The 23,942-nt window shown below is 31.4% G+C and overlaps 1 protein-coding gene across 2 annotated transcripts; it reads right to left on the bottom strand.

The window, feature by feature from the left end:
• Positions 1 to 2,530: 2,530 nt before the first annotated feature.
• LOC114260747 (F-box/kelch-repeat protein At3g61590) lies at positions 2,531 to 5,855 on the bottom strand. Of its 2 annotated transcripts, XM_082917094.1 has the most exons (3): positions 5,341 to 5,727; positions 4,424 to 4,475; positions 2,531 to 4,003 (listed from the first exon to the last, which is right to left on the bottom strand). In XM_082917094.1, the coding sequence occupies exon 3, from the start codon at positions 3,979 to 3,981 to the stop codon at positions 2,764 to 2,766; it is 1,218 nt and encodes a 405-aa protein (XP_082773220.1). In that variant the 5' UTR covers positions 3,982 to 4,003; positions 4,424 to 4,475; positions 5,341 to 5,727; the 3' UTR covers positions 2,531 to 2,763. The 2 variants fall into 2 exon arrangements, with proteins under 2 accessions (XP_082773220.1, XP_028056725.2); XM_028200924.2 differs by lacking the exon at positions 4,424 to 4,475 and having other exon boundaries at positions 5,341 to 5,855.
• Positions 5,856 to 23,942: the final 18,087 nt, after the last annotated feature.

The raw sequence follows: 23,942 nt of genomic DNA, 5'->3' as shown, positions 1-23,942 counted from the left end.
GATATGTCCCTAGGGCTTTCAAATTTTAGTCCAAAACAAAGGCTCTAAATTTATTAGTTTTATATTAGATTAAAAGTTCAAAACTCAATCTTTTTTTATTGTTTGAGACCCAGTCTAAAAGACCCCTCAAAAAAATCTGTTTGGCCAAATTAAAAATGTATATATATATATATATAATCATTGTTAGGCCCAATTAAATTTTTTTATAATTAATCCAAACAAATATATATGATATAATGAGTCCAAATAGAGTCTAATATCAAGAATCTAATAGCATAAATAATTGTATCTTATTTTTTTTACCATATCTCTTTATCATATTTTAATTGAATAATTTTACCCTAATTTCTTTTCCTTAATTTTGTCTGTCCTAATTTTTTTGCACTCTCTCTTTATCATAATTTACTTGAATCGAATAATCTTGCCTTAATTTTTTCTCCCAATTTTTTTTCCCAATAATTTGTGTTTTCTTATCAAATAATTAGTGGATTGTAATTTGTGTGGATTATGATTGTGTTATCAAATATCATATTACAACAACATAATCATTTCGTTATCAGATATCAGTGCTAAACTATAAAACAACAAGACCTTATTTTATCTTTTTTAAGCCTTTGTAATGATTTTTTTTTATATCTTAATATATGAAAATAAATTTTAATGATTATATGTATAAGGTGTAGCTACTAAATAATAAAAAAAATATTGGTAACTTTATATTTTATCCGTAATTTTTTTTTTTATAAAAAAATATATGTAAGAAGACCCCACTTTCAAAACCCGCCGAAGACCCCATAAATCTCAAGATCGACCTTGCCAAGAAGTCTCAAATTCAAATCTTACGAATGTCAAACATTCCAAATCTTAGGGCCACTGAAAGTTTGCTTGGTTGTTAACTTCAGGGTCTCGAAATTAGTTGACGTGAGCGTAAGCTAGACCGGACAAAAAAAAGCAAAAAAGGAAAGAAAAAACAACAACAACAACAACAACAACAACAAAGGAATCCAATGTCTTTGACAAATGCAAACCCATTCAAACCAATCTATTGTATATTAGGCTACCTAAAGCTTAAGATCACTCCCTGTTCAAACAATACCTAAAGCTTCATCTAGAACAAGCAAATAACATTAGAAACATTCACCCAAAAATATTTTCACCCAAAAACATTAGAAACATTAGTGCATTGATTGAATGAGATTAAAGACTGGGGTCTTCAAAAGAATGGCCTATGCCATGTAGTATTCTTGTTTTGTCATGTTTGCATCTTAGATTTGTTATTGAAAAAAGAAAAGTAAATGGAAAGAAATAGTAAAAAAGAAGAGAAAAGAAAAAAAAACTACTTTATTTGCTTCCTTTTTTTTTTTTTTTTTCAATTCACAAATTCCTCTCTAAACCTAAGATTCAAACGCAGTTGTGAGGTGATAAGCTCACGGATTTGGTCCCACATGGAATGTCTGCTAGCATCCATTTGCAACTTGAAAATTAAGTAGCCTTTGGCCACACATGGAATGTCAGCTAGCATCCATTTGCAACTTGAAAATTAAAGTAGCCTTCAACCTAATCAACCCATGTGTCGCTGGCTAAGGATTCTTTGTCTTTAAATTCCTCTATTCCCCTATCTCAAAACATCAAAATCTATTGAAACATTAAAAATCTTAAGATGCAATAATTTCAAGATATGATCCATGATCCAATGAATGTTAATGTATTGAAATAAGGGAGTAGAGAATTTAGAGACAGAACGCATGCCTCATGTGCTACCCAATTTGATGACAAAAAGGGCATAAAGATAGTGGAAAAAAGAGGAACTCAACATCCCAGCATGGAGGCCATCTCCAAATTTTTGACTTTGGGATTGTAAAAGAAAGTCCTTTTTCTAGAAAAAGAGAAAACACCCATCTCTAGGGCTTGCTTTTTGATATTTAAGACAGATAGGGCTTGCCAAATCAAGAAAAAGAACATGAGAAACACCCATCATTTTCACTCAAGATTGAAAGAGATATGAAGCCTATAATAAACCAGATGTATCTATCAGGCAGCACCACTAGTATACAGCATCACAACAATAGATGAAGTGGGACAAATTTGAAATCAATGAACAGATGAAGTTTGAGATATTTGCAGATTCAACTATGTACCCAAAAAAACAATAGTCATGAAAGTTTCGAAATGTGCAGATTGGGTATACAGAATATAAATCTACACTAAGAAACACATACAAGCAAATTTTCAAGAAAAAAAAAAATGGACACTATATATTCCCGACATGTCTCCAATGTGTCCAACTGAAACAATGAGACACTTCCTCCAACGTGTCTTACGAGTGTTTGGAGCGTGTGTCCATGTCCCACACGTGTCAGACGACCTTCAGGGAGGTTTTTATGCTTCATTCATAGAATCAACACTATACATTCAAATTCTAAATACTTTTTTTGAATATTTTTTCTAGGCACATGGTATTTTCTGTTAGAAGGTGACAGTTCGTGGAAGGCATAGACAGTGAAAAGGCAAGGGCAGAAAATAATTCTCATTTTATCTTCAGAATGCATTTACTCCCATTGTATTTCTAAATGCAAAAAATTTAAATATTCCCATTTTCATGAACTAGCAGCTTTCTTAAGCCAGTACATTTTCATAATAACTGAAAATAGAGACAAAAAGAAAAAGGAAAGGCAAAGCAAATAACCAAAAAAAGAAAAAGAAAAAGGAATTTCAGACAAACATTTTCAGTTAAAACCACATAAAATCTAATGAGAAACAAAATTAGGGAGCAATTTCAAGCCTGGGTTCAAAGCAAAAACCAGTAAAGAGCTGAAGAGGGAACTTCTTTGTCACCGGGCATTTCTGCGACCATTTCCACTGCTTTAGGTTCATGTCAAAAACAAGAAGAGCGGGTGCTCCATAGCTTTGAATGTATACGAGGTCATCTGTACCGCTGCTAGCAAAAACATCATCTAACTCCCCAAATCCTTGAAAGAACTTATGAGGCATACGCCCAATCTCTTGCCACTCCTTGCCATTCAAAACCCATATCCCAATGCCTTTTATTATGTCAGGCCGATCTTGTCTTCCAATCCCTCCAACCATAACCAACTTCTCCTTGAGGTTCATTAACCGGCCACAAGTAAGAGAACAAGGCACCGGGATAGAACTCCCAATCAATAAACCATGGGGAGATCGGTTTGAAAGGTTATAAGCGATTAGGCCATGACGATTCTCTGGCATGCCTCCTCCGGTTGAGTAAATCAAGAAATACAATACACCATCGCAGATCACACTCTCGTCACCGCCTCTCCACCCAGTCAGAACCTCTGACAGAGGAGTTACCCACATCATCTTCTCAGAGTCATAAATATGAATAGAGAGATCCCACTGGAAAAAATTTCCTGGGACTTGCTTACATTTCACAACCGAGACATTGTAATTGTGCGACACCCTATTCACTGAGAATGCCAACGCACTGTAATCAGAAAATTTCAAGCCCGGAGGCTCTTGAAGGATCTTGCAGTGTTTGGTTATCGGATTACAAACGCATAGCTTACTTCGGCTATCATTGTCCATGAAGCAAACTAAGCCACAAGACGAAGCAATGAACCAATTAGATGTCTCAATACAGGGGAGTTCGATGCCGTACCACTTTCGAAGGATGGGATCGTAGGCATAACCAATAGGTTCATCGGAGCTCGTAAACATGAAATACCAAGGTTTTTGTGATGACACATGAGAGAAATTCCATAAAAACCGTCTTGAACTAACTATCTCATACCATCTTTTACACACACAACCCGCTCTGAAGATGCTTGCAATTGGGAGATAGGCCAAGATTCTCTCCAACAAGTCATCGGGTAGGACTAAATCCAGTGAAACAGCCATAACTTCTTTATTTCCTTCATCACTAACCTGTGAGAATGAATCAAACTCCACAACTTCTCTCGCAATGTCGTCGAGGCAATGACTAACCCATGATGTTTCTCCCTCCATGATCAAGAATAGAAAAGAAATCCTAAAAATAAGAAGGGAAAAAAGCAAACTGGATTATAAAGGTAAGACAAATACATCATCAAATGATAAGCCTTGATATTGGAATTGCCTAAATCTCTCTCAAGTCATGAAGAAATTTCAAATCACGGGGCTAGACCAATCGAATTTCAATCACTAGGAAAAATATCAAAATTGAGGAAACAGATGACTTGTGCATTGAAAATCGATTTTGGTAACACTAGAAATAAAATTAACTTGTAGAAGATCAGACAAAACCGATTCCTGTTATGTTATATACGCTTATCATGAGTTAGAACTACATAATTATAAATATTATCAGATTAAGAAGATCACTGTCCCGCTTGCCTCAAAGCCATTGAAAAGTGAGAGAAATTTATAAATAACAAATGAAATATGCCACAAATTCATCCAAAGAGAATACCATTTAAACAGCAATCACCCGAAGATCCTACAGTGAAATCACATCCCATTGCCTACATACATAATTTAGTGATTATGGATGTAGCAAAACCATTTCATGTATATAATATGTATACATAAAATTTAACATCTATTTAACTCAACGGCCAAATTTCATGGCTGACAATCAAACTAAGGTTGCAGAGTTGAAATCAAACTACCTTCAACTATCTATATCAGGGGAAAGAATGAAATGCATCATCAAGAAACCACCACTTCAGCCAATACCGATTTAATTTTAAGAACAAATAAATTAAGAAAAACTTCAATCTAAAGTGAAAAATTGCACAAAGACTCAAGAGAATAGATACAATCTTTAAAATCATATGAGATTAGGTAAATAACCAGATGAATATAATCAGAATCTGAACAACCACTGACATGAGAAATACTAATTTTGGATTTGAAGATTATTTGTAGCACTTAAAAGTTACATTCAAATGACTAACCAACAAAACAGGAAAATGCAACAAGTGGTTTCTTAAAGACACTATAAAAGGATAAAAACATTTGAAACTAACAGAACACAAAACAAGACAAAAATCAGCTATTCTTAAAAAGATCAGCACAATGTTAATTTACTTACTAATCCAAACACAACCAATGTAAATTTCCCAGGAAACAACCACCTCCATGGTTTTGTACACCAAACCCTAAATGGTTTCGTGAGGAAAGCTAATTGGAGAATGTTAAGAGCAATCAATCATGCATCAAAAACCCCCAACTAATTCACTAAAAACAATAGCAAAATACAAAATACAAAATACAAAAAAAAAAAAAAAAAAACCCAACAAATTGAAACACAAACAGATCATAGAAAAGCCCAGAGACAAGAACAACACAAACAAATCAAGAAATGAAAGAAATCAAGAAACACACCTTTAAAGGGCACACAGCTTTGTCTTGGCTATGAAATCCAAATGGGTCTTGCAAGATTTGTCAAGAACATCAAGATTTAAAGGGAAAAAGGGGGCATAAAATATCAGTGAATAGTGAATAGAGCAGAGAAAGCCATTATAAAAAAGAAGAGAAAGTGAACAGCCCTGAAATTGGTTGGGTTTGATTTGGGAGATGAACATGCATAAACTAAGCTAAACCCAGATAAAAACGAAAGAAAGAAAGAGAGATGTGTGGTGTTTCTTTGTTTCTTTCTTTTTCGTTCTTTCGATGTTAACAAAAAAGACAGTCAGAGAGTAGGGGGTTTTTCAATAGGTAGGTAGATATAGAGAGAAAGTAAAGAGAGGGTGTGTGAGAGAGAGAGAGAGAGAGAGAGAGAGAGTGGAGTGGAGAGAATGTGGAAGGGGTTGGAGATGGGTTTTTCAAGGAGTTGAATGATTCATGGATTTTAACGGGACAGAAAATCGTTTGGGATTTTTTGGCCATAGTCACAAGGCAAATAATGCGGTCTCACTCATCACAACTTATCTATTTTTTTTTTATGAAAAAAATAATAATAATAAGGTAATAATCAATTTTAAAAAGTTTATTAATTGTAAGAAAATTTACTATTTTTGTGAGAAAATTTATTCACTCTGTTTTATTTAATTTTCAGAATTTATTTTTTTAATTTTTTTTGTTTTGTTTTGTTTTTTTTTTGTTTTTACTATTTTTTTATACATATTTTAAGTATTTTTTAAAAAAATTTTAGACACATCTAACATAAATGTACTTAAAAATATAATATTTAAAAAATTCACTAAATACCAAAAATATAAAAAAAATATGAAAATTCAGTACATTTTTCATATTTTTGTGTATTTATTAATTTTTTAAAAATATTTTTCACAAATATTTTACTATTCAGATATATCTAAGTAAGGTACACCTAAAAAAATTATTTAAAATTTTAAAAATATTCACTAAAAATAAAAAAAAACAAAAAATAAAAATTTAATTTTTAAAAAACTGAAGCCAAGTACACTGACTAATTTTTTGTGATGAATGTTATGATTGTTGTATAACACAACAAAAAAATGTTACGATTTGTAATGAAAGTTATGAAATGTGAAGTTATGATATGCACTTAAAAATTATGTATAATTAAAATTATAGTTTTTGTGAGAAATAAAAAGTTATATTTTTACGAAGAAAACAAAATAATACGTTTTGTAATAAAAACTAGGGGTTTTTTTTTTAAGGTCCTTGATATTATGATTTTATAGCATAAAGGACATCAAATATTTTTATGATGTCTAAGGTCCATCAACAATATTTTCATAATGTCTAAGGTCCCTCAACCTTGATCCAGAGAAATTTCAGTCCAGAGAAAATTGGTCCAGAGAAATTTCAATCCAGAGAAAATTGGTGCAGAGAAATTTCAGTCCAGAGAAAATTGGTCCAGAGAAATTTCAGTCCAAATTTCTCTGGAAAATCTAATTATTCTCAGAAAATTTTCAGATCTGCTGCTACTTTTAGCATGCAAAATGCCCATGATTTTGTTTGGTATTGATTAGTACTCTTTCTCTCTTGCAGTTTTTCCCACTTGTCTTAAGTTTATGTCCAGAGAAAATCTGTTGGTTTTATAGGAAATCAAAAAACTAAGGATAATGAAAGAAGCTAATTTTTGAGACTGCAGAATGTTACTGAGAACAAGATCATCTTGTTCAAATGGTAAGCTAACATAGATCGAATGCGATGAATCGGATACTTTAACGTAGAACCCATGTTTCGGCCATAGATTCTTCTCATCAAGATCCGCGGGGACAATGTCGGTCACCTGTACAAGCGAGCTCCGGTGCTCACTCGTAGGTTTGACCCCTGTATTCATTCCATTGAGAAGCTTCAGCAGAACTCCAGGGGCTAATGTTGCCATGGTCGGTTTTGAGTTAAACCCAGAAACAATTGAGTGATAATGATAGTAACAGAAAAGAAAAAATCCCCCAAATTGAGGTGTGAAATCAAGAATTCAATCAAGATTCGATGTGAAATGGGATAAAGTAAAAAGAAACCCAGAAAAGTAAGAGCTAAAAAGCTTATGAATTTCAACTCCAAACAACTACAATATCAAGAAAGAAGAAAAGATTGGATCAAAGAGTCAAAGGGGTAAAATCTCAAGAGAAATTTTGTACTTGAGAGACCGAACTAGGGTTTCAGCTGCTGAAGCATCTCTCAGTGCTTGAAGGGCAATCTTTTGTGCTGTTTCCCTTCAACACAGCTGAGAAGAAAAGCTCGACTCCACCACCGAGTTTGCGGAATGCAAGAGTGGCAATTTCTCTCAACATGGGTGGAGATGCACATAATTCATCAAACTCAAGGGTGACTTCACAATCAGAGTCGTCCCAATCTGATAGTTTGCCCTCCAATGACAACAACACTAGTCTGGCCCTGAATTTACCCGGAAGACTAAGCATTCTGGGCAATGGCTGGAGGAAGTTAAGGAAGCAGCTTATGATGCGGCTGATCTATTGGATTTGATGATAGCAAACAATAATTTTTGCAAAACCTTGTTATCCGGAAGCTTAATTCTATCACCTGTGTCTAATTTGTTGGGTATGGGGGGTGAGGGACCTTAGACTACAAAAGAATATATTGTGGACCTAATCCATTACTAAAAGGTGGATAGGGACCTTAGACCGATTTTTCCTAAAAACTATTACATACCCTCTAAATATATATATATATATATATATATAAATAAAGTGCACATATAGTAGTTTTCCCTTACAATCAATATATTCCTAATATGGTTCTCAAAAAAAAAAAAAAATCTTCCTAATAAAAGAAAAATAATAATATTAGGAAGCTTCTCTAATTTATTAGAACATTTACTACAACAATGATAGAGAATTCTAAGCCTCCGTTTAGAAAGTGGGTTGACTTTTTGGTTTTTTAGCTATTTTAGCCTGAGCTATTTTAGCCTGGTTTGGGAAGGGCTTTTTGACTTTTTGGATTTTTTGACTTTTTTTGTGAGAGAGGATTGTAATGATTATGGGTTGGATTTGATGTTTTGTTTTTGGTGGCTAACATAACCTATTTTGTTTTTTGTGTTTAGCCAAAAAAGCTTGGCTTTTTTCTTCCCAAACGGAGCCTAATTTTAGAATTTTAAAGAGAGTTCTAGTGATGTGACAAGAAGAAAAAAAAAATATAGATACACACATCATATCACATGTAGGTCCGACTCCTTATTACATCACTAAAACTCTCTTTAAAACTTCAAAATTAAAACTCTCCACCTTTATTCTATTTACTAATTATCCACGTGACAGCTCACCTTACATTTAATAAGATTTGCCTAATTGTCCTCTTAAATAAAAACGTATAAGAATAATCATTAAGTGATTGAATTATGACTCACTCATTAACTCGTCAAATTATTAAAATTATGATGTAATATGATTGAAGCGTAACATCAAACAAATTATGTGATAACTTTGTGCAAATCTCATCTCAATCGCAGATAGTAAATTTTGCTTAAAATTAAAGATAAGGTATTGATCGATGAATTGGTGTGAACGGTGTGAATGTGTTATAGTTTTCATTTTCGTATATCTTCTTGCGGATTAGAATGTATATATATATTTAGACTTTTTAATTATTAAAAAAATTGTACAAATATTCTTTTTTTGGCTAGTTGAAATTAAGGATGTAAACATTTAAAAATTTATTAAGTTTCAAAATTGTGTTTAAATTTAATTTATTTATTTTGGAGTCAATCTCAAATGAATTTTAATTTAACTGAACTCAAGTAATTTGATTTTTTATTCAATTTTAAAGTGTATATAAGTTTATCAAGTCAAACAAAATTATTATTATTATTATTTTTTTTTTTTTACAAACTTCATTATATGTTTAAACTTGACTTGTTTATATATCGAGTTAATTTCGAACTCTTTTTAAAGAGTAGAGCTCAAGTTGCTTACTTCATTTTATAATTGTAATTCAAAGAAAATCAAGACTCCTCTTGACACGATTCAATGTGATAGTGTTACAAACGAGAAGTTTAACTATACAAATTTAGAGTTGAGGGGTCAAATAACTTTCAATTGTAATTTAGGGGTGTTTAATTAACTATTCTGTTTAACCTTTTTTTCCTTTTGTTTCCCCTCCATTATATGGGTGTAATTACAGCATCTAATAGCTGTAAACAAAAAAAAAAAAAAAAAATTTACCTATACGTCTTAATAGGTAAACTTATTATCTAATAGATCGTATAATAATTAATGACATTTTTCATCATATACTATTAAATGAAAAATGTCATTAATTGTTAATTTTTAATGATAGTTTGAAAATTTTATTACAAAAAATGTCACTAATTATAAGTTTTAACGATAACTTAGAGAATTCGTCACAAAAAAATGTCACTAATTTTAAATTTTAGCTACCATTTATAAAAATCGTGATATAAAAAAGTCATTAATTATCAATTTTTAGCGACATATACAACAAATCATTATAAAAAATTATTTTTAATGACAATTTTATTAAGACTTATTTTCAATAGGATTTGATAAAAATTAAATCAAACTATTAGAATCTATTAGTAATTTATCCTAAAAAAAAAATTACATCAACCATTCTATTCAATTTTTCCTACTTTATTAAGTTTACAAAGTTATTTTTGAGCATCCTTAGCAGACCCCCTAAATCATTCCCTTACCTTTTTTAGGGGTTGAAACTTCCTTATACTACCATATCAGCTCCCTTATAAGCCACCCTAAATTAGTATTTGCTATAGTGGCTCTCTATTTGTAGGGAGTCGCTGTAGCTTCTTCATATGTGACAGTCATCGTTCACCCGGATGTCCCAGATGAGTGATTTGAGCAAAACTTGCTTCGTCGGTCATCTATCCGGACGTTTAGTTGGTCAACCTCCCAAACGTCCAGCCGATTGACCAGCCGGTCGACCACCCCTTAGTCACTGCTTTGCTTTGTCCATTCTCAAACCTTAAATGTCTTCTGCAAAAGTGCTTTTGTATACATACAAAGGTGGAGTGCTTAAATCTCCATAAACAACCCCCAAGCTCTGATAAGCCAGGTAATTGAAGTTTATATACATGTATTGTATAGATATATATAAGCAGGGATATATATATAGGGAGAGAGAGAGAGCCTGGGTATATGTATATATATATATATATATCAATTTGTCAAAGACTTGATAATTCTATCCAGAGTGAGTGTGAAGAAAAGAACAATTAATCATTGTGATGATCGTTCCATCCATTATCTCGCGCTTGTTTGGTAAGTTCCATAAAGTCTTTTTTTTTTTTTCCCCATTACAGGGCTGTCTCAGAAGAAAAATGAAAATGAAAAGCCCATTTTTGCATCAATTTAAAGAGAAATAAAGAGGACCTAGATAGGTGAACACCATCCCCAGTTCAGAAAATCTAAGAAGAAGATGAAAAAGTGAAAGAATAGGGAAAGAATATTTGAATAATATTTTAGGAAAAGAATAAGGAGTTTGTTAAGAGAAGTAGATAAAAAAGTAATTTCTAAAATAAAAAATAAATTTTTTAATAATATTTTATAATAAAATTTAAATAAACTGCTAAGGATGCTCTTACAACCATTAATAATAAAAATTCTCCATTACAACTATATAATAGAGAATACTTTCCACATCACCTTCTTGGTACTCATTTTTTATATTTTTTATTATTATTATTGTTTTTTTTGTTGGGGCGGGGGGTGGGGACGTATACCATATGAGGTGTTTCAGGAAAATAACTAAAAGTTAATTTTTTTTGGGTCTTTTTTTTAAAAAATATGTAAAAAAATTAGAAATAATATAATTTAAAATGGATTAAAAGGTTAAAGAAGTCGCTTTAATAAGAAGGTTGGCCTTCAAATGCCAATCTTCTTTCAATAATGATAGGGATCATGAAAATATATCATAAAATTTATTATGAAGATTTTTATTCTTTGATTAATGGGTGGTGTTTTATTGTATGAATAATTCAAAAATAAAAAATCTTTCATAATCATTTTTATGATATTTTTTTTCATGATTCCTAACCTTACTTCTCTCCTTTGCTATTAGAAAGCGGAAGAAAAATTGTGGGGTTTCCATTTTCTGTTAGTTGGGGGCACTAACCATAACAAAGTCCCATTTCTAATTTTGTTGAGTAACCAAATTCTCAATCCATCTCAACTCAAATTCCATAAATGCTTCTCAATGGTCCCGTTTGGTGTAGCTGTTAAAACAGATTATAAATTATACCTTAACAGATTATAGATTATGACTTTAATCAGAAGTTGTTAATCTGTTTGGTGTAACTGTTGGATTATAGATTTAAGTTGCTGAGTAGTGTTTGTTAAATAAGCTGTGAAATAACTTTTTAAATTAATTTTTATTTTTTGTTTGTCTACATTTTTCATAAAAAATAATAATAATAATCTATAGTCTATTTGGATCTTTTTCTATTTTTAAAAAAATAAAAAATAAAAAAATTTAAAAGTAGAACAAAAAATTAACATGTCCACAGCAGAAGCTGATAATCAGAAGTAAGGGGTAAGCAGCTTCTCAGAATCAACTTTTTTGAGTTAAAATAAGCTGTTAGAATCAGAAGCTGTTTGAAATAAGTTTAACCAAACAGTCCAAAATAACTTTTTCAAAGCTAAAAGCCATAAGTTAGCTCTAAAAAGCTGAAACAAACACCCCCAATTTACCCCGACGTTGTTTGGTAATAGGCTTTTTCAATTATTTATTTTAACTATTTCAGTTTGAGATTAAAAATTTATTTGGGTTGACTTTTTAAATTTTTTTGGTTTTTGTGAGAGAAAAAATGAAATAGTTATAGTTTAGATGTAATATTTTGTCTTATTAATTTTTTAATTTATTTTGTTTTTTTGTGACTTATTTAGCCAAAAAAATTATTGCCAAACGAAGTTAGGTACTCAGAAAATTATTCAAAAAAAAAAAAATATTGAACATTTAAAATACATGTTAAATGCAAGTCTTACCATATAGAATTGAATTTAGACTAGACATTAGCATTTTTCCCTGTTAGCAATAAAATTTTTTAGTCTAATTTTTTTTTGATTATTTTAGCTTGACTAAAGAAATTCTATTTAGGATATATATATATATATATATTTTTGTAGTTGATTTGATGATTGTGAGAAAAAAAAAATAATTATGATTTTGTACGAGCACGAAATAATGTTCTCGTATAATCCTATTGATCAAGTCTGTGCTCCTCCAAACGTCGTCGTTTTGCTCCTTGAAAACACAAACATGAGCTAGCCGGCGGGTGTGTGCCGGATACCTCTCGGATGCCTAAGTTAGCAAAATAGACAAATAGACAAAAACTCTGTGTATTCGAGAATCAAAGTTGTGTTACCTCTACATAAGTGATGTTATGAGCTTTTATAGATTCCGCATAGCACAGTTCTAGTAGGACTCTTATTCCTCCATGTAGAGTCCTCCTAGGAATCACACTCCTGAAAGATAATGCTTATCCTTTTACACCCCCTCACTGCATAAACCAAGTGAGATGGTACTAGCTCGGTGGTATGACCAAACGACCGAGCTAGTACTGCCACGCTCAAGTAGCAGGTTAGACTGAGCTCTGCCTAGCATGGGTCTTTCCTTTACCGCTTGTACCTCGGTTGGGCATACTCCAACCGAGCTGTTTACTTCAGACTGATCGAACCATGCTCAGTGACGGCCTTAGCTCGGCGCTACTATGCGCGATGCTTAGCTCGGTCCAACTTCGCCTGGGTCCAACTCGTTAGCTCAAAGACCGGGCTATGTCATCCCTTTACCCCGGCCCATTTATGCGGTCCAACTTGCAAAGAGGCCTTTAGCTCGGCCCAATTATAAATTACCCTCTCAGATTTGAATGTGATATTTTGTATTATTAACTGAATTAACTTATTTTATCTTTTTATTGGCTAATTTAATCTCAACCCATATGCCAAATGGGGCTTAGATAAATTTCAAAATAGTAATTATTTGATTTTATAGCCTTTTTGTAATTTACAAGATTGATGGCACTATGGGTTCGTTTGGAATGTGAGTTGACTTTTTTTAATTTTTTGACTATTTTAGTCCAGGCTAAAAAGTCCCGTTTGAAATAGGCTTTTTGATTTTTTTGACTTTTATAAGAAAAAAAAAAATATAATTTGAATATGATATTTTGTCTTATAAACTTTTTACCCTATTTTATCATTATATAACTATTTTAACTCAAAATTTGGATGCCAAACATTTGGTCCCAAGACTAGACTGAATGGTAAAGTGTTGCCCACTCCTTACCCTTACCTACATATAGCTTTAGCTGGCGTTTGGTACACTCAAATTAGAATAGAATGGATTTCTTAAATGGGATGAGGATATGATGGTAATTCCAATTCTAAAATTTTGCCAGCTAATTAGCAATGCTATATTGAACGAAAAATAAAGAAGAAAAATATTTATTAAAAAAAATAATTGTAGAAAAATTTGAATCTGGACTACATACAAAAATTGTGTTATTTAGATTTAACTCTTGTATTTCTTTTTTGGATTTTTTTGGTACCTAGCTTTGCAAGTAAGACCGCAAAACTTCGTATGGACTGACTCTAAAAAATTGTTTGTACTTAAAAGGTTTCGAACTTGAAAACTTAGAAAGAGTACACCCAGACCCAGGTCTTGACCACCAAGCTAACCTCTTAAGCTTAGATTCAACTCTTGTATAATGAAAAATACACCTAAAATGAATATAAATCACATATTGATTTTTGTATATAAAATGGTCAATAAAATTTCTAAATATGTAGCATGTCTAATTTATTATTTTTAAAAATTTCTAAATATATCAATTGCAAAAAAAAAAAATTGTAAAAAAAAAAAAAAAAATCACAATTCCGGTCAACTGGCCGGACGACCTGCCGGACGTCCCGTTTTGAAAAAAAATATTGAAACATGCGCTCGGTTTTGACAGAACAAACAGAGCGTTTTGCAGAGCTGTCCATCCAAACACCATACTCAAACTACCACGTTGAATCACATTTTGAAATCACAACCAAACACAGCTTGAGTTTTTTGGTTTTCCTGTTTTTTTGTTTTTAGTGAATATTTTTGAAATTTTAAACATTTTATTTTTTATTTTTTTAGATGCACCTTATTTAGATGTATCTAAAAAGTAAAAAATTTGTGAAAAAATATTTTTAAAAATTAATAAATACATAAAAATACAAAAAATATATTGAATTATTGTATTTTTTTTTTGTATTTTTGGAATTTAGTGAATTTTTAAAAGATTTTTTTCAATTTTTTTTTTTTTTTTTTTACTTTTTAGGTATATTTATGTTAGGTATGTCTAAAAATTAAAAAAATTGCTCAAAATATTAAAAAAATTCAGTAAAAACAAAAAAATACAAAAAATAGGAAAGTAAAATTTTCTGAAAAGTGTTTTTGAAAAATGATAACCAAGTGGTCATAACTCAATTCAGATATGCTAAATGACTTTGCAAGTTCAACAACAATGATTTATGTGGTTATAAGTCATCCCAGATATGTTGGTGTGTTGGATCGGGAAAAAATTATTTAATTAGATGACATAATAAACATATATTAAATATGTAACGAAACATTTTAATAATCTTGTAGGCAAAGTAATATGCTTACTCGACACAATTTTCTTTCTGCTTTCTTTTTTTGTTTTTTGTTTTTTCTTCTCTCCTTTTCTCTATCGACGTACAACGAAACCTCCATAACATAAAACAAGCGAGTGAATGTAACATTATACTATAGCATATGCGATCCAATGCTAATTCACAGTAAGTACAAGCAAAACAAAACATAATGGTGTATATAAAAAAAATATTATTTTACTTTTTCTAAGAGGTAATGCAAAAGAGAATGGACATTGAGATCTTCTCTTTTTTTCTTTTTTAAGTTTTCTATTAGTGTTTTAATTGTGTCGTGATGCCACATCAGCAGGGTGACTCAAAAACAAAGTTGTTTGGATCCAAGTAAATGGGGCATTGACCTTAATATTTTAGTATATCAAAGTGTGTGTACAAAAAAGAAAAAAAAAAAAAAAAAAAAGAAGAGTTGTGTACTAAAAAGAGTAGTGAAAAGGGGCGGGTAGTGGCCACCCCACTACAAGTCTACAACACCTCTTTCCAGCCAAGCCATCTTGTGCACTTTAAGTCATGTCTCACTTTCAACAGTTATATATAAGATTAATTATACAAAAATTTTCCTAACTATTAATAAATATGGTTTTATTATTTTTATTTATGAATTCGTATATATTTACTCTTTTAATTTTGAAAATTTTACAAATATACCATTTTTGGAGAGATCTGCAAAAGTGATACATTTTTATAGTTGAAAGAATTAAAATGTATAGGTTCATAAATGAGTGAGATAAAGTGATATTCGCTAATAGCTGAGAGGGTCTTGGTGTAAATAACCCATAATTGGATCCAAATCTTTCAATTATTTATTTATGAACTCATACATTTTGATTCCTTTAACTATAAAAATGTATCAATCATCCCCCTATAAACTACTTTCAAGATGAGTGTATTTGTACAATTTTTATAGTTGAGAAGTTTAATATGAATATATTCATAAATAAATAGGATAAAGTAATATTTGCTAATAATTGAAAGGGTTTAATGTAATTAATCCATAAATTTCTGATAATTTTTCAACTTAATTAATTTATGTTTACTTTATAAATTGTAAACTCTCACATAATAAAATGCCATAAGCACCCATCACAACCTACACCGGGCCATTATATATAAATGAATTGAGACTTGGTGTAAGATTTTAGTTTTATATCATTATTCAGTAACAAAGATTTTACATCATTCCAGTTGTTTTCTTCAAAAAAAAATAAAAACTTAAAAAATTAAAAATAAATAAATAAATAAATATACATGTTTTGTCTTGTTATGTTTAGTTTGTGCTATGGAAAATCCACCAAATACATTTCATACAGAGACAGAGATGGGGGTTTTGAATTGAAAGGAGGATATAAAATCAACCAAATTCTCAAGAATTTGGAAGAAGTCTTTTGATGTTCCATCTAAAAAATGTGGTGCTCCAACATGCCAAATTTCTAGAAAAGTCTTGGAGTTTTTTTTTTTTTTTTTTGGGGGAGGGGGGGACAGAATTGCTAGTCTTCCTAATGTTGAAGTTGTAACCTAAACAAAGTCATGGTTTGGCTAATATTTTGGAGTTAAATAATTATAAAAAGATAAAATAGGCTATATAAGTTAATAAAATAAAATATTACTTTTATTCATAATCATCACAAAGTCAAAAAAGTCTCAAAATAAAAACCAAACGAGACTAGGTTAAAAAAGTTCTAACACAAAAAGTTGGCTAAAAAAGCCAATGCCAAATGAACCCTAATTTGAATTGTCTTGAGTTGGCTCATTGGGTCACTTTTTTATTTTTTTTAGTAGTCCATTAGAACTTATTCTAACATAGATCTAAGGCCCCGTTTGTTTTTGGAGATGGAGAAGGGATTGAGATTGAGATGGAAGTGAGATCCACTAATGTTCTGTTTATTTTGGGAGATGGAGAGGGGATTGAGATGGGCCTCTAGATTAGGATGGGCCATGGAGAGGGGATTGAAATGGAGGTGGAAGAGTTGGTATTAAAAGTTAGTCATCCGGCTTAGTATTTTTTTTTTTTTAACATGATGGACATTTTTTTTTAAACATTAATGTTTACTTTTTATATTTTTTGTTAAGTAAAAATTATAATTTTATTTTTTTTAATATTTTATATTACTTTTATAAGATAATAATTTAACAATTCTCACACTAACAATTATCATCAAAATAAATATAATTTTATTTAATCTCTTTAGTATCAATTTCTTTCATTCTATTTCTACAAACAGACCACCCTATATAAAAATGGAATCACCCCAGGACTTTACACATAGGGCTTTAACTCACAAACCCCATTATGAGAGTTGAATAACATACCATTATGTACAAGGCCATTAGTCATTAAATTATTTTAATTAGTAAACTTTTTTATTGTAGTTTTTTTAAAATTGTATGTTTTATAAAATAGAAATTAAAAACATATCCATCCTTCAACTTTCAAATAATTAGTTACTTTTAACTTATTTATATTACTTTTTATCTCAAAAATTATAAACAAATATTACATTAAATAATCTAACATATTTTTAAAATATATATGTAAAAAAGTTCCACAAAATATCTCAAATATAATATTATGTGCAATTATAGCACAATAGTATCTCCGGTCTTTAAAGTTTTTGTTCTTATGGGTATGTTTGGAAAGTGATTTTTGAGGCTTTTTTAGCTAAAATAATCATAAAAAATAAAATAGAGTTTTTAGTTTAATAAGACAAAATATCACATCAAACTTATAATTATTACATTCTTTCTTTCATAAAAAAGTCAAAAAAATCAAAAACTCTTTTCAAACCATGCTTTTTAACCTCAGGTTAAAATAGTCAAAAAAAATTAAAAAGTAAAAAACCAACTCACTTCCCAAATGAAGCCTATGTCTGTAACACACTCTCAATCATAAAAAGAAATATATATATATATATATATATATAAATTGCACCAACTATCTCAAGTATGATATTAGGTGCAATTATAGCACAATAACTCTCGTCTTGAAGGTTCTTGTTCTTACCTGTATAGCACACTCAATCGTTAAAAAGAATCTCGTAATTACCGTATTTTAAAATTTTTATAACATCATGTAATTTAAGGTACAATTTGTCTCATGTTGAGATCAAGATTAGACCCATTAAATTCTGCCTGTGGGTTCATTTTCGGGTCTGTTTCAATAATCCAAATCGTTCAATGTGTAAAACTCGTCGAGTACTATATCCTTGTAAAAAATCACGTTGATTGAATATCGATAGCTATTTGATCGCTCATTTGTTTAATTTTTTACCGTTTATGTTTTTAATACAAATATGATCCGATTAAAGAACTATCGATATCCGATTTACGTGATTTTTTATAGGGATATAGTACTTGATGAGTTTTACATATTCAACGATTCGAATTATCAAAACAGGGCTAAAAAATGGACCCATGGGCTGATTTAGATGGGTCTAGTCTTTGTCTCAATATGAGACGAGTTGGATCCTAATTTAAAATGCATAAAAAGTAGGACAACGTAGGATCGTAACCCAAGTATAGGATGGGGAGGAGAACCACATGATGAAGTTCAAAACAAAAATGGAACTATACCCAAGTACCGTTGGTCACAAAAATTTATGGCCTCTCTTTTTTTCTCTCTTTAAGTTTTCTCTCTTAGGGTTTTTTCAGAGTGTGCCGCTTGAGAGGGGGAGGGGGGTTCCGGCCACCTCCCTCCTCTCTCCCCTCATTTTTCTCTTCTATTTTCTACAAAATAATCTTTGGGAGCTCTGTCTTCTCAATCTCTCCCTTTTTTTGAGGTGTTTCTTCTCCTTTCGGGTGGTTTTTTTGAGTTTCCTCCTCCTTCCCTTTTATGTCGGAGCACGATCTGTTGTTTCTCGCCACCGGTTCTACAACCCTTCGCCATTTCTCGCCGCAGCAGCCACCATCCCCTGGCCGCGAACATCCTCCACCAGATCTGCAAACTCCCTCCATTCCTCCAGATCTATACCACCATTCACATTCTCTCGCCGCTGAAGCCACCATCTCTACGCCGCGGCCATCCTCCACCAGATCTGATAGCTTCCACTCTCCAGCTTGACGGCTTCGGTTTTGCTTTTGTTTTGAGCTTTATTTTATTTTTACTTTTTTCAATTTGTTTGTTTTTTCAGTTTGTGTTTTGGACTCCATGAATGTGTTCATTGGTAGCTTACCCTCTCTGGGGTGAATGCTTTTGTCGTGTCTCTGACTATCCCTAGTGTTGATCTCTTATGATCGCTTTTGCATTGCAGTACGAGTTAGGATTGTGTTTTGATCATGTCTTTGATGTTATTTTAGCTTTACCTATGTGCTTGTTTTCTCATTTTTCCTTTGATTAGTGTGAGCTCTATCTGGTTTGGCATGGAGTCTATTTGTAAGTGCCGATTGGCTTCTCCTTAATAGATTTTACCACGTTCAAAAAAAGTACCGTTGGTCATGCAAATTCGGGAATAACTGTGAATAGGAGGTTTGTATATGCCAAAACAAATTACCCATAATTGCAGGTACTGTTATGAAAATTTGGAGGTGCAAACAAGTTTAGTACTATACAATGTGAAAAGACTTATGCGATACAAATAAAATAACATATACATATAATTTGTATAGAATGATATGACAGTATGTTAAATCTCACTTTAATATTTTTTTTCCATGATAAAAAGGGGGGGTGTGCATAGCAATAATAACAATAATGAGGCTTGTAAAAACATGTCAAAATCAAAGTACCCCAAAATGCGGGTGGGGGGCATAACAATAATGAGGTTTGTAAAATCATGTCAAAACCAAAGTACCCAAACATGCTTTTAGTCTTGTGAAATTTGAGGATGGGAAGAACTTTAGTCCTTCTTCTCCATTGTGGACAATGTGTGTTTAAAAGTAGATTAGGCTCCATGTAGATATTTATCTATCTGTTTGTTTGTTTATGTGGATGCCTTAGCAAAAAACCAAAAAGTAGGCCGTTGGTGGGTGCACTTTGTGGGGTCTTTTAGATTCACCACATCAAATCCACCACATGAGCATTTTGATTTTTCCTTTACTTATAGGGCACATTGTTTTGTTGGGTTCCTACACAGTTGCATAAAAAATAAAAATAAAAATAATAATTAATTTTAATGTGGGGTGTGTTCAGTAATTCATTGGAATTTTGAGCAAAAACAAACATAACATGTCAATTGGCACAACTAATGGTCTTAGTTTGTTAATCCATATGCTTTACTATAAGGTCAAAAATAAAACCATTCAGTGTGTTTGATTTGAGTTTTCTGAATTAAGTTTTTTGAAAATTGAGTTTTTTGATTTTCGTATTCTTTTGCTTTTAGTGAATATTTTTTAAATTTTAAATATTTTTTTTTACTTTTTTTAGATACACCTTAGTTAGATGTATCTAAAAAGTAAAAAATTTGTAAAAAAATATTTTAAAAAGGTATTAAATACATAGAAATACAAAAAAATGTACTGAATTCTTGTATTTTTTTTGTATTTTTGGTATTTAGTGAATTTTTAAAAGATTTTTTTACAATTTTTTTTACTTTTTAGGTGTATTTATGTTAGGTGTGTCTAAAAAGTAAAAAAATTATTTAAAATACTAAAAAAATTTAGTAAAAACAAAAAAACACGAAAAATAAGAAAGTAGAATTTTCTGAAAAGTGTTTTTTGAAAAATAAAAATAAGCAAGCTGATTATGACTAATTTTTATTAGTCTAAGAACACTACATATATTTTTTGATCGAATAAGAACATTATATCTGTAAGATGAACTAATTTGAGCTCACTAAATTAATTAGGCCTAATAGTTCAAGGTTGGTGGGCCTAAATTTATCGCAAGTCCAAGATTGGTGAGCCCGGATTTATCGCCATCAAACAGGCCGAATCGCTCTAAGCTTCGAAAGGTTCGGATCCACAAACTTAGAGACTTACTCGAGCTCGGACTCGAAAGGGTTCGGATCTACGAATCTAGAGATCCGAAGCACTTGGTTTCGAATGGATTCCGACGCAATCTAGAAGCCGCTCTATTAATGAGTCCCAGAACACTTGCGGACTCGGAGCTTTCCGGGATCTACGTACCAGAACCACGGGCATAATGGAGTTCAAACGAAGGACCCGATCCCGAGGATGGTGAGTGGAGATAAATTCACTCTTCGGTTAAATTAGCATATACCCGAGTCGAGGTGGCACGATCTAGGGGGGCCCTTGAGACTCGACAATATTTGCGGTAGGGCGTTCTCTTGAACTACTCCTAATCCTTCTGCAGCAGGGCGTCCTCTAGGACTATCCTTGACCCTTTGGGATGATTACAAGGGATAGATTTTGGAGAGATAACTCTTGGGAAAGAACTAATTTGCCTTCTCCATTATCAACCTTGAGAGTGAAAGTGGGGGATCCATAGGAGAGCCTTGCCATTATTCTCTCTCTAACTACTTTACCCTCTTCTTCACCCAAGCTCTTATCTCTATCATCTCTTTGCTTTTGTGTTCGTAGTTGTGACTATTGAAAAATCTAAGCCTCTCATCATTTTCTAGAGAATTCGAATTTTTCTTCGAAGATTTTCAAATTTTCCAATGACGTTCTTGAATCCTTTCAATGTTAAAATAATACTTTGAGAGTACTAAATAATTTTCGATTAAAAATTATTAGAACTAGAAGCATTACGGTCATTTAAATCAACTTGTTAGCCATATGGACCTTCATCTATTGTCACATAATAATCAACACACACACACACAACAAAGGAATCCAATTTCATTGACAAATCCAAAACAATACAAACCAGTCTTCTATATTAAACAATACCTAAAGTTTCATCTATAACAAGCAAAGAACATCAGGTACATTGATTGAATGAGATTAAACAATGGGGTCTTATAAAAAATGGCCTATGCATTCTTATTTTGTCATCTTTGCATCTTAAATTTGTTATTAAAAAAAGAAAAAAAAAAGGAAAGAAATAATAATAATAATAAGCTTCTATTTATTTTCCTTTTTAATTCACAAATTCATCTGTAAATTTAAGATTCAAATACAGTTTTAAGTGGTATATATATTTTGTGTAAAAAACTCTTTTCGTTAATAAATGCTTTTCGTTGAAACAAATGGAGCGAAAGTTGGTCATATTGCCGAAGTCACTTGTATTCATGATGAAGTATATATGAACCTAGGGTGCTATAGAATTGAAATTTCAACACACCTCAAACCATACTAGAAAATAGAAAAAGTGCTTCATATTCTAGTGATAAGGAGAGACTCCACTCCAGTTGGGTCTAACTGGAGGGTATTGTTGGACTTCCGTGGACTCACCGCAGAGTCCGCATTGATAATTCAAACAGTTCTATATGTAGGGCTCGTTGAGTACTCCGTAAAAAATTATATTGATCAGAACACATTTGTTTAAATAATTTATTTTAAAAATCATACTTACCTTTGACACAAATATGATATGATAAAATGGCTATCGGTATGCAATGAATACAATTTTTTGCAAGGATAAAATATTCGACGAGTTCTACATATCAAACGGTTTAGATTATCGATATGAGTTTTGTGGTAAGCCCACAGAAACCTGATAATACCCTCCAATCCAGTTTAGATCGGAGAGAAGCTGTGGCCTAGTCATATTACACAATGCAACACACATTTTAAATAACTAATTGACAATTTTAGCTATTTAATTTTGTATAAAATATTTAACTGCTCAGATGTTTACACAGATATTTACACAAATGTTTCAAAAAAATGGGTGACATTCAATAATTAAAATTATTCATGTCAAATTAAACTATTATTTTTTAAATAGTGTATAGACAAGTTGAAGTTTTTAAGTGGTTATAGAAGTACAATAAATGTGAAAGACAGTAAGAGTATCTCTAGTAGAGATGTTAATTTTTTGTGTTATACGATAAAAAGTGATAAAAATAAAATTGAAAAATATGTGTTAAGAATTTATTAATTTAGAGAGTGAATAGTGGTATAATGAATGCGTTAAAATGTGTGTTAAAGATATGTAAATATATATAAATTAGTGAAAACCTGTGCTATGCACAGGATGTGAAAAAATTAATATATTTACATAAAATAATATAAATAGTTAATTTTTTGTATGTAAATTATGAAAATAAAAAAATATTGAAACCTACAATTTAAGTTTCATAATTTTATCACAATTTATGTATCAATTTTTAATTTGTTACAACTTCAATAATGTAACTTTCAACTCCCTTACTAGAGTTGTAAATTTTGGCAACTTAAACCCAAGCAACTCAAGTTAAACCTGTAAATTTTTAAAGATTGGACAATATAATTTTTAATTCGGTGAGAACTTATGTAAACTTCAAAAATTCGAATAAATTTTAATGGATTTGGGGCAGATACACCAAATAACTTGAACAATCGAAACAAAATTGTATATATAAATATATAAAATTATTTTCTAATTTATTTTTTTAATAATATATAATATTAATTAAAATTTTAATATTAATGAACAAAAGCAAATGCACTTTTTATAAAGGGATCATCGAATAAGTTGATATTAAAAAAAGTTACGTTTTATATTGTAGACACCCCATTTTTAACCGACCTTAAGACTCAGACGTCACCAATTGAGCGCTCGGTGATGATGCATATTGTGCTCGTTCTGAGGTTTCAGAGTCTCGGCTGCGAGCCTTGTCTCCAAACTTCGGGACTCTTTTGTGCTTTGCCTCGGTTTGCGAATCAGGTCATGTTTTCTCTGTTTTCTCTTCCCGAAGGGAGGGAGAGGTCTCGTAGACCATCTCTCAGTGGCCGTAGGCTACGTTTCGTGGTCGTAGGCCATTTTTCCCGTTTGGAGACCAGTTTCCAGTTTTCGGAGCCGTCACCCGTGCGCCTCGGTTCGGGACCACTTAACTACCTCCGTTTGCTCCAGTTTTTGGCACACAC

This window comes from Camellia sinensis, chromosome 2, assembly GCF_055761805.1.
Source record: "Camellia sinensis isolate YWXY chromosome 2, ASM5576180v1, whole genome shotgun sequence".
In the NCBI taxonomy this organism is placed as follows: Eukaryota; Viridiplantae; Streptophyta; class Magnoliopsida; order Ericales; family Theaceae; genus Camellia; species Camellia sinensis.
This window is presented reverse-complemented; position numbering and strand designations above follow the sequence as displayed.

Excerpts from the sequence above, each read along its gene's own strand:
- LOC114260747 (XM_028200924.2), bottom strand. The coding sequence starts at position 3,981 with ATGGAGGGAGAAACATCATGGGTTAGTCATTGCCTCGACGACATTGCG.